This window comes from Daucus carota, chromosome 7 (genome assembly GCF_001625215.2).
Source record: "Daucus carota subsp. sativus chromosome 7, DH1 v3.0, whole genome shotgun sequence".
Classification (NCBI taxonomy): Eukaryota; Viridiplantae; Streptophyta; class Magnoliopsida; order Apiales; family Apiaceae; genus Daucus; species Daucus carota.
Genome location: NC_030387.2, coordinates 30232534 through 30247457, shown reverse-complemented (window position 1 = coordinate 30247457; position 14924 = coordinate 30232534). Strand labels below are relative to the sequence as shown.

At 33.9% G+C, this 14924-nt stretch overlaps 4 protein-coding genes across 4 annotated transcripts; 2 read left to right on the top strand and 2 right to left on the bottom strand.

Annotated features, from left to right (window-relative positions):
- Positions 1-852: 852 nt before the first annotated feature.
- LOC108195702 (uncharacterized) lies at positions 853-6846 on the bottom strand. Its single transcript, XM_017362675.2, has 3 exons — positions 6022-6846; positions 1703-2285; positions 853-1237 (listed from the first exon to the last, which is right to left on the bottom strand). The coding sequence occupies exons 1-3, from the start codon at positions 6657-6659 to the stop codon at positions 1091-1093; spliced, it is 1368 nt and encodes a 455-aa protein (XP_017218164.1). The 5' UTR covers positions 6660-6846; the 3' UTR covers positions 853-1090.
- A 3222-nt stretch (positions 6847-10068) lies between these two features.
- On the top strand, positions 10069-11318 carry LOC108194901 (uncharacterized). Its single transcript, XM_017361840.1, has 2 exons — positions 10069-10666; positions 10744-11318. Exons 1-2 carry the CDS (start codon positions 10069-10071, stop codon positions 11316-11318), a joined length of 1173 nt encoding a protein of 390 aa, XP_017217329.1.
- Positions 11193-12939, bottom strand: LOC108194900 (uncharacterized). Its single transcript, XM_017361839.2, has 2 exons — positions 12073-12939; positions 11193-11988 (listed from the first exon to the last, which is right to left on the bottom strand). Exons 1-2 carry the CDS (start codon positions 12514-12516, stop codon positions 11551-11553), a joined length of 882 nt encoding a protein of 293 aa, XP_017217328.1. The 5' UTR covers positions 12517-12939; the 3' UTR covers positions 11193-11550.
- Positions 12877-14819, top strand: LOC135147966 (receptor-like protein 35). The gene is made up of 3 exons (XM_064082050.1): positions 12877-13072; positions 13709-13893; positions 14007-14819. Exons 1-3 carry the CDS (start codon positions 12877-12879, stop codon positions 14817-14819), a joined length of 1194 nt encoding a protein of 397 aa, XP_063938120.1.
- Positions 14820-14924: the final 105 nt, after the last annotated feature.

Here is a 14924-nt window from a genome sequence, read left to right as displayed (position 1 = left end):
GAAAGAGCTCATTAGGGTGTGGCTTAGATGAAGACACATCACTGATAATCAATCAATTTGAGATCCCTAAACCATCCATGCTTCACTCTTTGTCTAGTATTTGTCTCATGAAATCTTCTGTTATTACTAATGTACTCTTTCTGACTCCAACTTCTTAACTTGTTTGCCTATGTAGAATTTGGACCTCTGGTGCTAAATTTATGGAATGGAATGCATACTATGGCAGCAGACATGCACGCGATTGAAAGAAACATGTCGGAAACTTATAACACTTCCTATTACGGATTAGTATGCAATAAGAATGTAACAGACCGATGAATCGTGTATACAGTGAGTACCCAGATACAGCATGTTGGAAAAACACAGTTGTATTTCTACGCTTCTGGTAAGCTGTTAAGAGTCGTTTTACATGCTAACAATGCTGGCTACTTGTCGTAAGTAAGGGTTATGAGTTAGATAGCATCTGCACCAGCAAACAAACAGAGTGGTGACAGACACCCAATTACATACATGTTGGTAAGCTGCAGAGGACTGCAGGACCACTGCTGGCACTGCAACTTGATCTGTGACTCTTCAAAAAGCATATTAGGGTTTCATCTATGCACATCTGACATTTGTGAATATATGAGGGCTGTATTTTCTACTACATTTTCATGTAACATCTAAAACTGCACTTGTACAAACTCTGCTAAGTCCACTCTGTACCTTCGCAAAAACAATGTACATTTCTGTTCATGCCCCAAAGTTCTTTTTAGGGAAGTAAGCAAGTGAATGGGAGTGGTTCATCTATTTTACACCTGCAATTTAAGAATTGATTTCAAGGAATACATAACTAAAATTCCCAAAGAACAATTACCAAAATATAGTTACTTTTTATTACAATTTGTTGAGTCTTGGTTCAAAGTACAACACACAGGTTTCTCCTCAAACACACAAGTAAACAGCTTTATACACATGCATATATAGCCAGGGCTATCGTCAAGTACTGGATGGAACAAATACAGACAATAGTCATTTTTAGTAGAAAATGTCATATTAAGATATGTAGCCCAAACCCTTTCTGGCACCAAGACATGGCTAGTAAAGTCTTTCATTTCTTGGCGAGCAGCTTCTTTGGAAGCTTCTCCACAGGTGTGGTCTTGAGAAGGAAAAGCCTTGCAGCACGCTCTTGCAAAGTACCACCACACTTTAACCCCCACTTCTGCAGCTCAGTTTTTAATCTTTCCAATCCCAGAACCTGCAGACAGAAAAATAATCATCATCATCACTTCATCTCTTATGATACACACCTCATGCAACGATATTAAAGTCTTCTCTTAATATTTCAAGACTTGACATGGATTTCCAAAAATTAGTACCAATTCAAACTACTAACGTACTATGATCATATAGCCAAAAGTAATCACTATTTACACTCACATTTGAGCTATAAAGCCATCACAAAATTATAAAAAGTAATAGCTCTAACAAAATAAGTGTGATTATCACAATCTGGCTGATTACTAAATTTTACACTGTGAGGAGAAGACAATTTTTTGCCAAACTGTGCTAAATGTTCGATAATTATTATCCTGTAAAAAGTTTTAGACCCATATAGCCACAATATGCACGGCAGGAAAATTGACAAGCTTATCAAAATGAGAAATACCACAGAGATACTCCACATGATAAAATAAACCAAAACATAAAAATATAAGTGTACCTCCATCTCTGCTGCCGAACCATATTCATTGAAATCTAATGGTTCCTCCACAACTGGAACATTACTGACTGCTTTCACTGTTTCATCATGTTTTTCTGGTGCAGAGTTGTGATCACCATTAGCCTCCACATGAGAAACTTCATTTTCTGCCAGAGTAGTGACAACCGGTGACTGCCCAACTACTATTTTCTCTACATCACATGATTTAGCTTCAGTTAACTCTTCAGAATCTTTCTTTTGGACCATTATTTGTTCATGATTCTCCACTGATGGTTCCTTTACTCTGCCCTCTTTTTCAATGAAATCTCCATCAGGAGAGTTTTCTGATGATTGTATCTTTCCATCCTCAATAGTATCTTTCTCCTGTTCAGAAGAAGGGCTCTCGGATGAACATCCAACAGAAGATTCTCCATCTAATTTTCCCCCAGTGACAGAGCCTGAGCTCTCATTAGCTTTATGTGATTCTGGTGACTTTTCAACGTTTATGACATCAGATTTCTCAATTTGCTCACCCAATTCATCATCACTGTCATCCTCGTCTGTATCGTCCGAATCACTTGCATCCATTTTTTTCTTCCCCTTCCTAATCAATAAAAAAGTAACGTGAATTATAAATCCATTTAAGGTTAAAAATTCAAACATACATAGCCTCTCTAAACTTCAGATAGTCACGCATCTATTAAAACTTTCAACTGAGTTTAAACATGAGCGACACAAGTTCCCTTTAAATTCTTAACTTTTCAACATGACGACTTAATGCCTTTATGCAAAATTTTAAGGAAGGATGAAAAATCTCATTTGTTTCATTATCATATTTGCTATAAAGTAAGCTACAATCTTGATTTTATCCAAGACTGTAAATAAAACCAGAAGGAAATTGTTAACCTTATCTAAGACATTAAACATTATTAACAAAATGTAAACAAGAATAACCTACAACTTTATTACACTGTACTTAATAAAGCTAATATATCCAGTTGAGAAAGTAACAAACCTGATCCTAGAAGAGCCATATTCACATAACACACACACACAGATATCAATAGAACCAACTCAATTCCAACCCACCATCAAATTTTAATGAGAACACTTGCTGAGTGGATGGCCGTTGATTTTGATAGTCAGGTTTGTAAAATCCAGGGATTTAATTAAATCAATTAAATGATCAAGGTGCAGTTGGACTTGGGTTTTGACCTAGTTAATGTCCGAGACAAAGGTGATCCCCAGATGAATACTGAAGAGTCATTGATAAATTAGTTTGAATAGACAGCTTTCATGCAAGACAGGCAAAATACATTATAGACTTTAATTAGTTTAGAAGCATAACATTGCTTAACATACGTGCTCAATACTATATTTACAAATTAGTATTATAGGTATATAGCTGAAATGAAAACTACTCTACCACTGCATATACAGGTAAGTTATTATTAAAGGTATATAGCTGAAATGAAAACTACTCTACCACTGCATATACAGGTAAGTTTTTATTAAAGGTATATAGCTGAAATGAAAACTACTCTACCACTGCATATACAAGTATATGTAGTACATAATGTGGCAAAGGTTGACAATTTTTATGCAAGGCATGAATATTGCAAATGAGATTCTTCCCATAGAAGAGATTAGATGATATATCATCTGTTTGGTTTGGCAAAACACCATAAAAGAGGCAAAAAGAGCTTCCACCGAAGCAACCAAGGTCACAATCTAAGCTCTATAAATTTTGACCCTCCAATACACTGAAACTTACTTCTTTAATGCCTTCTCAACTAAAGTGTTCCTTAAACATAGAGTATCAATCCTTTTAAGAGGCGACAAAACCAAAATGTATGTATGCCAGCAAAATAAATATCAAAATCAGCAAACGATGAACTCTATTGACATGAAACACATGCATAATTAATATTGACAGCCAGCCTTACAAAGAAAACTTCGAAAGTCATCAGAAGTTCATATACTACTTAAACACAACAAATGAAATTAAAAAACAATAGTCACGAATCAAGAAACAACACAAATTACAACTACAAAACACTGAGATCCATCAAGGCACTTCAAATCTCAATATGACAGGAGGCCTCAAACAAGCATAACTCAGGCCGAGGGAACCCCAAAGCACATCCAAACAGAAAGACACGGTTGGGGTAGAGAGTCAACCTCACTCCACTCACCAAGGTCAAATAATGTATATCGACAAAATACAAAAATCTTGGTACACCTGTGGGATAACCTCAAGATGTGTTTTCGTCCAAACATAGGCTGACAATCACGATAATAAACAATGGCCTTCCAATCCACAAGGGAACATAGTTTCGCGTGGTTGTATTCAGTTTTATTAAAGTATTATGTGCACCAAGGCGCAAGACCCCCTTTAGCCTAGGCGCAAAGCTTAAAAGTGAGGAGCACTTTTTTTTGAAGCTAGGTGCACTTCAAAATAATTTTTAAAAGATACAATAGTTAGGTTGTATATAAATTACTTAAGTTTATAACATAATTTATACTTCATAATGTCATAAATTACACTATTAGGGTTAAGAAAACATAATTCATTCTTTATAATATATGCAATCATACTTCTAAAAGGCAAAAACATAAAATTAAACATTAAAATTTAAAGTTCAAGTTCTATAGGCTAGTGGTATATTTCATTCATGATCTTTATAAAAATCATATACATCTTTAAAATTCTCATCATGTCCAAGTCTGGAAGTGTTTCTTTCAAGTTCAAACTCTTTTCCTCTCCATCATCTGCTAAACATCTTCTCACATGTACTCTTTATTCAACTAGGTTTCCAACCGACCACTCGTTGCTTTCATCAACATCAAGCAATGACGTTGGGTCAATCAGGGTTCTCCCTTTGATGTTGTTGGAAGCTGATATAATCTTTTTATTTGAGCTTACAAATTGTATTTTTGTTTTGGGGTGTATTTTTTGGCCTTAAAATGGCCCAATAACATTAATTATGTCAATATTTGCATTGTTGTTGTGCACATTTGAAGACCAAGCTTTCTAAGGGTACTGTTAACTATTGTGCTGCTACGAATGACTAAGTAGAGTCAAATTATTAATTATTCATAGCAAGATAAGATGTACACAAACATAGATTGTCCTTACGATCCACATCTGAAGAAAATTAACAAACTTTGTGGCAGAAAATGTATAGCACTCACTTTGTGGCAGAAAATGTATGATGGCACTCCAAAAACCAAAACCTGAACAAGAATCCTGGAGTAGGAGACCAGAATCGCTATTGTTTTTAGGGTTAGGCTCGCTGGAAGTATAACAGATTAACAGCGCGTGCTTTGGTTGCCGAGTCAAAACTAATGCAGCTTCTAAATTTTAATATTTGGATGAAATGTGGGTAGTAAACAGAACTAGAGTAAGCAGAATTACTAGGAGGTTATAGTAAATAAGTAGGCTCATTGTATTGGCAAAACACCTGATAAATTGGTATTTCTCTGTTCAAACCTAATCTTTTTAAACAAAAGATAATTTAATATTTTACAGCAGAATAAGGACTTATAACAAGAATAACAAATTAAACAAGAGTAACACACCATCCCCTGTGAATTTTCAACTTTTCAACATGATGTGATCGTTTTAAGCAAAAGGGACTTTTAATTTTACACCAGACTCAGGACTACATCAAAAACAACATATTTGAACATTAGTAATACTAATACACTGTCCCCTATAGAGTGCTAACTTCTCCCCATGATCGGTTTTATGCATGTTTCTCAAATGACAAAATAATTTCTTAATTTAACCTACTGCAATAGAGTGACATAAAAAAAAACCCAATTGCAATAGAGTAAGAAAACTCACCTCCTCCGATAAATTAATTTGAACAACAGAAATTCTCAAATTCATACCAGAGATGAGAACTTAAAAGACAAATTAATAGCAATTCCAATGCTAATTAGATAGTTTAGATAGTGAGTTTTAGTGCTACAATGAAATTCATACTATACTCTTAATGCTAGAACAGGCCTATTGCTATGTGTTGGATGTGCTTTAACAAGCTGTAGACAAGCATAACCTAAGAGCTACAGCTTGATTAAGATGCTAGTACTACACTATACTAAATTACATAGTATAAAATGCCAAATTATGTTATATACAAGTGTGTGGCTGCGTGTGTGTGACACAAAACCAGATATCACAGTCAAATTCTCCAATTACCCACCCCAAACCCAGAGATAGCACTATGACTATCCAAATAGCAGAATAGAACACATGATCAAACATAACCATTAACATTAAATATATAATTAAAATTTAAACACACAACACGAACACGAGAAGGAAACCTTACCAAATCTTCGTTTTCTTGGAAGAGCTAGCTTCCTTATCACCACCCTTCCTCTTCCCGCTCTTCTTAAAATAATCCCCAACCGACTCCCTCACCGACTTATCAACTTCCATCCTACATTTCTCCGAATCCTTCACATACTTCTCGACATACTTCTTCGCCGCACTCTCCCCGCCTTTGGCTTGCTTCTTCCCTTCCTTCACCTGCTTCTTAATAAACTCCTCCGCCACTCTCTCCAACCTCCTCTCCGCCGCCTCCGCATTCCACTCCTCCATCTTCTTCTCCGCATTCACATGCCTCAGTCTCCGTCCACTCATATCGCGACACGCATCGAAGTTATTAGTCTTCTTCTGCCCAGCTTTCGTGCCCGCGCCACGGAGCAGGGACCCAAACCCACCCTTCCCACCACGCAACCGGAGCAACAGTGAGATGGGGTTGATGTTGTGGGAGAGTTTGATGAATTCATTGGGCTCTTGAAGGAGCTTACCTTTGGAAATCAAGATCTGGTGGTGGGCTGGAATTGAGGTGATTGAGTGGATTAGGGTTTTGATTTGGCTGATTTGGATTGATGGGGTTGCGAAATTTAGGGTTTTGGTTCGGCCATTTAACAGTTTGAGGTGGATTTGGTGTGTATCAGCCATGGTTGGATTGAAAACGAAGGTTTTCTTCAGAACGATGGATTTTTGTGACGAGGATGCAAATTCAGGGTGTGCAAACCTAATTTAGTGCTCGTTTGGTTGCCTCTCTAATACCCAGGAATTTCAACTTCCTAGGAAGTAACTATAGATGAAGTTGTTTGGTTGACAAAAGTAAGGGAAGAGTAACTTCAATGGAAGTATGAATACCCATGATTTGTAGGAAGTTATTAACCCACACTTGATCATTGGAAATTCCCATGATTTTAAATTCCAATGTAACAACCAAACAATTTTTTTCACTTCCTATATATTTTAATTACCGAGAAATTACTACTTCCCATAGGAAGTTAATAGTGAATAAAGCCGCGCTTCGCGGCGGTGTTATTGATTTTATTTTGATACGAATTAATATTATAACAGTATAAAAATTATTTTGAGTCATCTTCCCGTTATACATATCAATAATAAAAAAAATATTATAATTAGTATAAAAATTTGTTTCAGTGGCCATCTTGTCAAAAAGAAATACTAATAATAAAATTAGTTCGAACCGCCCTCCCGTCAAAGACAATATTAATCCATAATCATTATTTTTATGATAAAATTAAACATTATAATTTAGATCAAAATTAGTTTGAGCCGCTATCTTGTCAAACACAATACTAATAACAAACATTATAATTTAGATATTAGTTTGAGTCGCCTTACTTTCAGACACAATACTAATAAAAATTATTCTATGATAAAATTAAAGATTATAACCGGATAAAAATTAGTTTGAACCGTGGTCCCGTTTTAACAAAAAAAATATATCATAACATAGATAAAAAGTTATTTTAGCCGCTTTCCCATCAAACATAATATTAATAGAAACATTATTATTATTTAGATAAAAATTAGTTTGGGCCGCCTCCCATGCCCGTCAAACACAATACTAATCAAGAACAATTTACACTATCATAAAATCAATATATGATTCCTATTTTCTATATCTATTTTATTTATTAACTATTTTTATTTTATAATTCCTATTTATTAGTTAAAAATTATTATTATTTTATGACTCTAATTTTTTTGCTATTGCTTTTTTTAATGATTGATATCTTTACAATCCTTTATTTTTTATTCGCAATTTAAGAAAATTATAAGACTAAATCGAAAATAAAAATTGTACGCACTACCTTACAAATCTTAAATATAAATTGTATTTTATCTATGATTGTTAGTTTACATAAATATATTCCAATTCCTTGTAGGATTCATAAATAAGGAAAGAATTGTATTACCTTTATAATCCAAAAAGAAAAGAATTATATTAATTTTTGTAATTCTTGAAATGTTTTGAATTATAATTATATTTTCTATCCGAAATTTAAGAAGATTATAAAAAAAGAATTTTATTATTTTTAGATACCAATAAAAAAATTGTATTACCTTTAAGATCAATAAAATTAGTTCGAACCGCCCCCGTCAAAGACAATATTAATCCATGATTATTATTTTTATGATAAAATCAAATATTATAATTTAGATCAAAATTAGTTTGAGCCTAAAATTATAAGACTAAATTGAAAATAAAATTTGTACGTATTACCTTACAAATCTTAAATATAAATTGTATTTTATCTATGTTTGTTAGTTTAAATAAATATAATCATACTCTTTTTAGGATTCTTAAATAAGAAAAGAATTGTATTATTTTTAAAATCCAAAAAGAAAAGAATTGTATTAACTTTTGAAATCCTTGAACCTGATTTTTTTTAATATAATCCTATTTGTTTTAGGATTATTACTAAATAAGAAAAAAATTGTGTCATGTTTAGAATTTAATAAGAAATACTAAATAAAAAGGAAAAGAATTGTATCATTTTAAGAATTCAATAAGAAAAGAATTGTATCACTTTAGAATTCTTGAACCTGATTTTTTGAATTATAACTATATTTTCTCTCCGAAATTCAAGAAAAATCAGAAGACTGAATCGAGCAATTCTAGAGACGCCCGCATCCTCCTTTATTTATATATATATATATATATATAGGGGAGGGTTCTGGTACAAACTTACAAACTTTTTTTGTTCAACGCATATATAACTTGAGTTCAACATTTTTTCAACATTTTTTGTTGAACATTGACTAAAATAGTGGTGGAGAAGTACATAAACCAATTTTTAAATGTAAGAACTAAGGTGAACATGTTATATAACTAATATTTATGTTTCTAGATCCTACCCAAACCCTAGAGGTATAGTTTAAACATATTTTTAGATATATTCAACACAATGATAATTAGTGTTCAACACCCGATGTTGAACCCCAGTTATAAATGTGTTGAAAACGCGATTTATTTATGCGTTATTTTTAAAAATTGTGATGTTTTTTGAAAAATTTTCAACATGGATACTTTATATAACTAAGGATTAACACGATAGGAGAATAATAAAAAGTTTGTAAGTTTGTAACTTAAAAAAGTTTTTATTTGATCCTATTCCTATATATATATATATTGATTTTTAAAATCCAAAAAGAAAAGAATTGTATTAACTTTTGAAATCCTTGAACCTGATTTTTTAAATATAATCCTATTTGTTTTAGGATTATTACTAAATAAGAAAAAAATTGTGTCATGTTTAGAATTAAATAAAAAATACTAAATAAAAAGGAAAAGAATTGTATCTTCTTTAGAATTCAATAAGAAAAGAATTGTATCACTTTTAGAATTCTTGAACCTGATTTTTTGAATTATAACTATATTTTCTCTCCGAAATTCAAGAAAAATCAGAAGACTGAATCGAACAATTCTAGAGACGCCCGCATCCTCCTTTATATATATATATGATTCCCGGATGCAACCAAACAAGCACTTATTGTTCGTAAATCGGGTCGGATTTTTGCGGTTTAAGACCTTTGACTTCTGCAGAAGAGAGTCCAATTCGGAAGTTAAAATCGGTATAATTGGCAACAGCCAAACAAAACATGATTGGGCTTCTAAATAAGATACTCAATTTTTGTTTTATTTTTTACAAAAATATTTATACTTTTAAAAAAATATATAATATAAATAACTTTTAAAGTTATTTGCAATAATGCAATATTATTGAGCTATCGATTCTAAGAGCATTCTCATTGGGGTCTCTTTCTTTAACCCCAAAAACTTACTATATATAGTAATTCCTCATAATTATCCCAAAAGTTTAGTTTTCTGTTTAAACGTTACCACATTCCAGTCCCTATCTCCATCTCTATATTGGTTTTTTAATATTTTTTTATGTATCCTTCTTTTACAAAATTTGAATCTGTATAACGGTAATATATATTCTTATCTCATATACTCCCTTCTTTCATCAGTTCATCAGTAACTTGTAATTCTTTCAAATATTTGTAGAAATTTCTTTGTGGTATCACATATCATCAAATGGTTAGATCATTGTTTCGCAAAATCTTAGCATACTTTTCTTCAGAAGATGATACAGATGTTGAAAGTGAAAGGGCTCATGGACAGTATTCTGAAAACAGGCAACGTCGCAAGTTCATTCGTCGAAATCATAACCAGAGGCATGAGCGCCTATTTCGTGATTTTTTTGCTGAGAATCCTGTGTATTCCTCAAATCTATTTCGGAGGAGATTTCGCATGAGCCGTCCATTATTTATTCGGATTTTAAATGAGGTGGAATCTTATGAGCCGTATTTCGTCCAAAAAAGAGATAATTGTGGGCGACTTGGTTTATCTTCTATGCAAAAAATTACTGCAGCACTTCGAATGCTTGCCTATGGGGTTACTGGAGATTTCATGGATGAATACATACGTATTGGTGAAACCACCGCAATGGAGAGTCTAAAAAAGTTCACTGAAACTTTAGTGAATGTCTTCTCCAGTGAATATTTAAGGCCTCCAAATGCTAATGATATACTTCGATTGCTTAATGTTGCTGAGCAACGAGGATTTCCTGGCATGCTTGGAAGCATTGACTGCATGCATTGGAGATGGAAAAACTGTCCGACGGCCTGGAAAGGTATGTACTCTGGCCATGTACGAGAACCAACTATTATTTTGGAAGCAGTTGCTTCATACGATCTCTGGATATGGCAGCATTCTTTGGAATGCCCGGTTCACATAATGATATTAATGTTCTAGAGAGATCTTTTGTGTTCACGGAACTTGCTCAAGGTCGTGCTCCTCCAGTCAATTACACAATTAATGGAAACAACTATACTATGGGTTATTATCTAGCGGATGGTATTTATCCCAAATGGAAAACATTTGTGAAGACGATTCCATCTCCACAGGGGAATAAGAAGAAAAATTTTGTGAAAGCACAAGAAGCTGCAAGAAAGGATGTTGAACGTGCTTTTGGGGTACTTCAACAACGGTTTGCTATTATTCGTGGACCTTCCCGGATGTTCAAAGTAAAAGAGCTAACAAATATAATGAAAGCATGTGTGATTTTATACAATATGATTATTGAAGATGAACGTGATGATAGTGAAAATAATCAAGTTGAGTATGATCAACTTGATGATGACCCCCTGGAATTTTTAAGCAATCATACAACAGACTTTGCAGATTTCATTCAGCGTCATCATCATATTAGAGATAGCGCGGCACATCACCAGCTTCAAGAAGATCTAATTGAACACCAATGGCTATTACATTCCCAGCAGTAATGTTAGATTTATAATAAACAAACTAAACCTATTATATCATATCTGATATATACATTATAGGCAAAAATATACTTATGGCATTGTTCCATGTTAGCCCAAAACAGGTGCATCATTCTCTTCCATGATTTCCTTTTGTAGTTGTTGAAAATATTGCTTTTGAATATCTGTCATGCCATTCAAGTTCATCATCATAATGCGTTGATCTGATTCTTTCTTTGCAAGTTTTACTTTCTCACGTTCTAACTTTAGTCTTTCGTCCTCCTGATGCAATTTTTTCTCCTCTTTCTTCTTTGTCATATTCCATTTTCTCGGCCTTTAGACGATAAAACTCTTTCTCTTGAACACGCGATTCCTCCAAAAGAGTATACTTTAACTTTCTGAGTTGGACACTTTCCTCTATTTGTTTGTCCAGAGCCTTACGTTTTCCTTTTTCAGCTTTTCTTCCAATTGGTCGATCCAATTCAATTATATCATTTTCGATTGCATTATCCTCTGTACCTGCAGAACATGGACTGGTTTTTGGGACTGGAGAGACAGTCTTCCTTCGCTTTGGATCCTCTTTAGTGGCATGCCCAATCCATTTAGGTTGGTCTTTTAACAAGTTCCAACAATGCTCAAATTGAAAGTTGCATTTCTCCAGCGATTTGTACATAATTTTTGCCTTTTCAAACTTGCAAACAAACAAATAAATTGATATCAAATAAACATGAAAACTTTTATTTCTATTGAAACAGAGTAAGGTATAACACTTTACTTTGTCGTGCTCAGTCATGCCGCTTTGATTCAATCGACCAACTTGAGCTAGTGTTGCACAAAATTTATTTGTTGCCTTCTGTATAACTGACCATCGATGTGTCAAAGATTTTACTGTTCGCTCATTTGTGGTTTCTTTATATTGCTCAAAGTACTCAAAGATTTTACCCCACAGTTGGTAGTGCTTCTGGTCAGTACCTTGAATAGCATCAATACTAGTATTTAACCAAGCAGAGACGCGTAACTTGTCTTCTCCAGGGGTAAAATTTACTCCCCTAACTGATTTCCTAATATTGATAATTTCTTCATTAGAAGGAAACGGTGGGGAGTTATCATTTATCCCAGGAGTTGTTTCATTTTGCCAAACATAAGAGGAATCATCAAGTACATGATCTTCATTTAAAAGATCAGTAAAATACCCATGTCCAGGATCTTGTGATTCCATTCCTTTTCACAAAACATTAATTTATCACATTATAAACTTTCAATACTAGGTTAATCAAGATGCTGAATCATATAGCTGAGTATTTGATATCAAAATCAATTCATACAAAACATAATAATATCCATTTTAATACCTAAAAAACAATTAATTAAAAGAGGGAGGAGAGAAGAGGATTGTGATAAACCTTGAAATTTGAGTGGGATGAAGCTTTTTCTTGAGATGATGAACTGGTAGATGCTGATTATGGTGAACTCCGATTGAAAGAAACAAGCTTGCTTTCTGCTGTAGAGATTGAGAAGTGAAAATATTAAAGAAGATTAAATATCTGGCGGGTAGCTGTGAATTTGGCGGGTTGGTGAGATGGGGGATCAGCAGTGCATCCCCATGTATGGGGGTTCAATTTCAGTCCTCAAATTTATATTGTGTTTTGGGGCTCCGAATGTAAGTGTATTTTGGGTCAAAAGTTATATATATCCTCAAACATTTAAAGATAAGTCTCCCAATGGGAGTGCTCTAACAGGGATTAACCTTTTTGTTCCTTCACTATCGGTTCACGGTACATGGTGACCAACAGAAATGACGTAGCTACTGTGATGAAATCAACACCGGCATGCATCCCAAATATGCCGCGGGTTCGCCTAGATATTTTGAGCTATTGACTCATATGTATTGCCCATTTCTTTACGTATCAGCTGAGTTAGAATACTTTGTATTCGCAGATTTCAATACCAAATGCTCAAGCTAGGCTACAAAAATTAAGAAATGTTGAAGTTTTAGGAATCAGTCAAACTTAAGCACTGCAAGTTTATTAAAATTTCGCAGAAAGTGTATTTATTTAATCCAAATCAGTCATATTTGCATGGAAGCTGCTTGGCACTAGACTCGGGCTTAAGGGAAATTTATAAGTGATGATGATGAAAGATTTATGATGTCTTATTGCAGTTGGATTGATTCAGTTTCATCGTGTTCGAATTATATTCGCTCTGAAAATAAGATTTTTATTCTTAACTATTTGTGGCGTTCAGTACACGTTAAGCTTGTATATAAATAGGTGCAGACACAGGCAGACTTAGCACAACAAAGTTATTTACTTATATTTATTAGATAATGATGGTATCGATGCTGATGAGCAATGAAATTCGATATCTCCATTATCTACTGTTTTTCTGTTATCTTTTATCCTCTGCATCAGAGCTGGTATCTCAAGATTCTACAAAGATGATGGTGAATGTCAAATGCACTGAAACGGAGAGACAGGCTCTTCTCGACGTCAAACGAGACCTAATTGACATAATGGTCGTATTTCTTCGTGGGGCAACAGCCACGATGGCGAAAATTGCTGCCAGTGGAGTGGTGTTGCCAGTGACGTCCACACTGGTCATGTTACTAGCCTTAATATTTCGTATCTTAATTATTTCAATAATAATAATTCCTGCTTGCACTCATTATCCAATATCAGTTACTCACTGATTCATTTAAGGTTTCTGCAGTACCTGGACCTCAGTCATAATGAATTTGCAGTGCCTAATCCGAGTTTCATTGGTTCACTAACAGAATTAGTTCACCTTGATCTCTCAGAAGCTGGTTTTCGAGGTGTGGTTCCAGATGAGCTTGGGAATCTCTTCAAGCTCAATTTTCTTGATCTCAGCTCGAATACTTTTGAATTGAGTCATGTTCCTAAGTTTATTGCTTCCTTCTCCAGCTTAAATTACCTTGATCTTTCAGATAATCAGTTTTCAGGAGCACTTCCACATCAGTTTGGTAATCTTTCTAAACTGCAATATCTTGATATTAGCTCCAACAAGTTGCAAGGCCAAATACCAAACTCTTTCGGTCTTATGGTTGGGATCACTTATTTAAATCTATCTTTCAATCACCTTCAGGGCGTGATTCCAAACTCCTTGCATCATCTGTCAAGTTTGCGAATTGTTGATTTTAACCATAATAGCCTCACAGGAAACCTTCAAGATCTCTTGTTTTTGTTGCCTCGGGCTACTTTACAAAAATTGTGGATATTTAAAAACCAACTCACTGGTTCACTGCCTGATATCACAAGATTTTCGTTACTCAAAGAACTGAATGTTGATTCCAATCTGTTGAATGGATACCTACCAAAAGTTTTTGAACATAAATTAGTTCTGCAATCACTAGATTTGTCAAACAATTATCTCCAAGGTCCTCTTCCCAATTTTACAAGATTTCCATTCTTGAAAAATTTGGCCCTTAGGCCATCTCCAGCAGTGGTGATCCAAAAATCCAAATTTAGATCACCAACTGATCCAAATTCTGATCTAAATTTCTGATCCATTCCAGCAGTGTGATCCAAATTTTGATCCAAATTATTATTTTCATATTATATTACATGAATATTATATTAAACTATTTATTCTTAAGTTTAATATTTAATA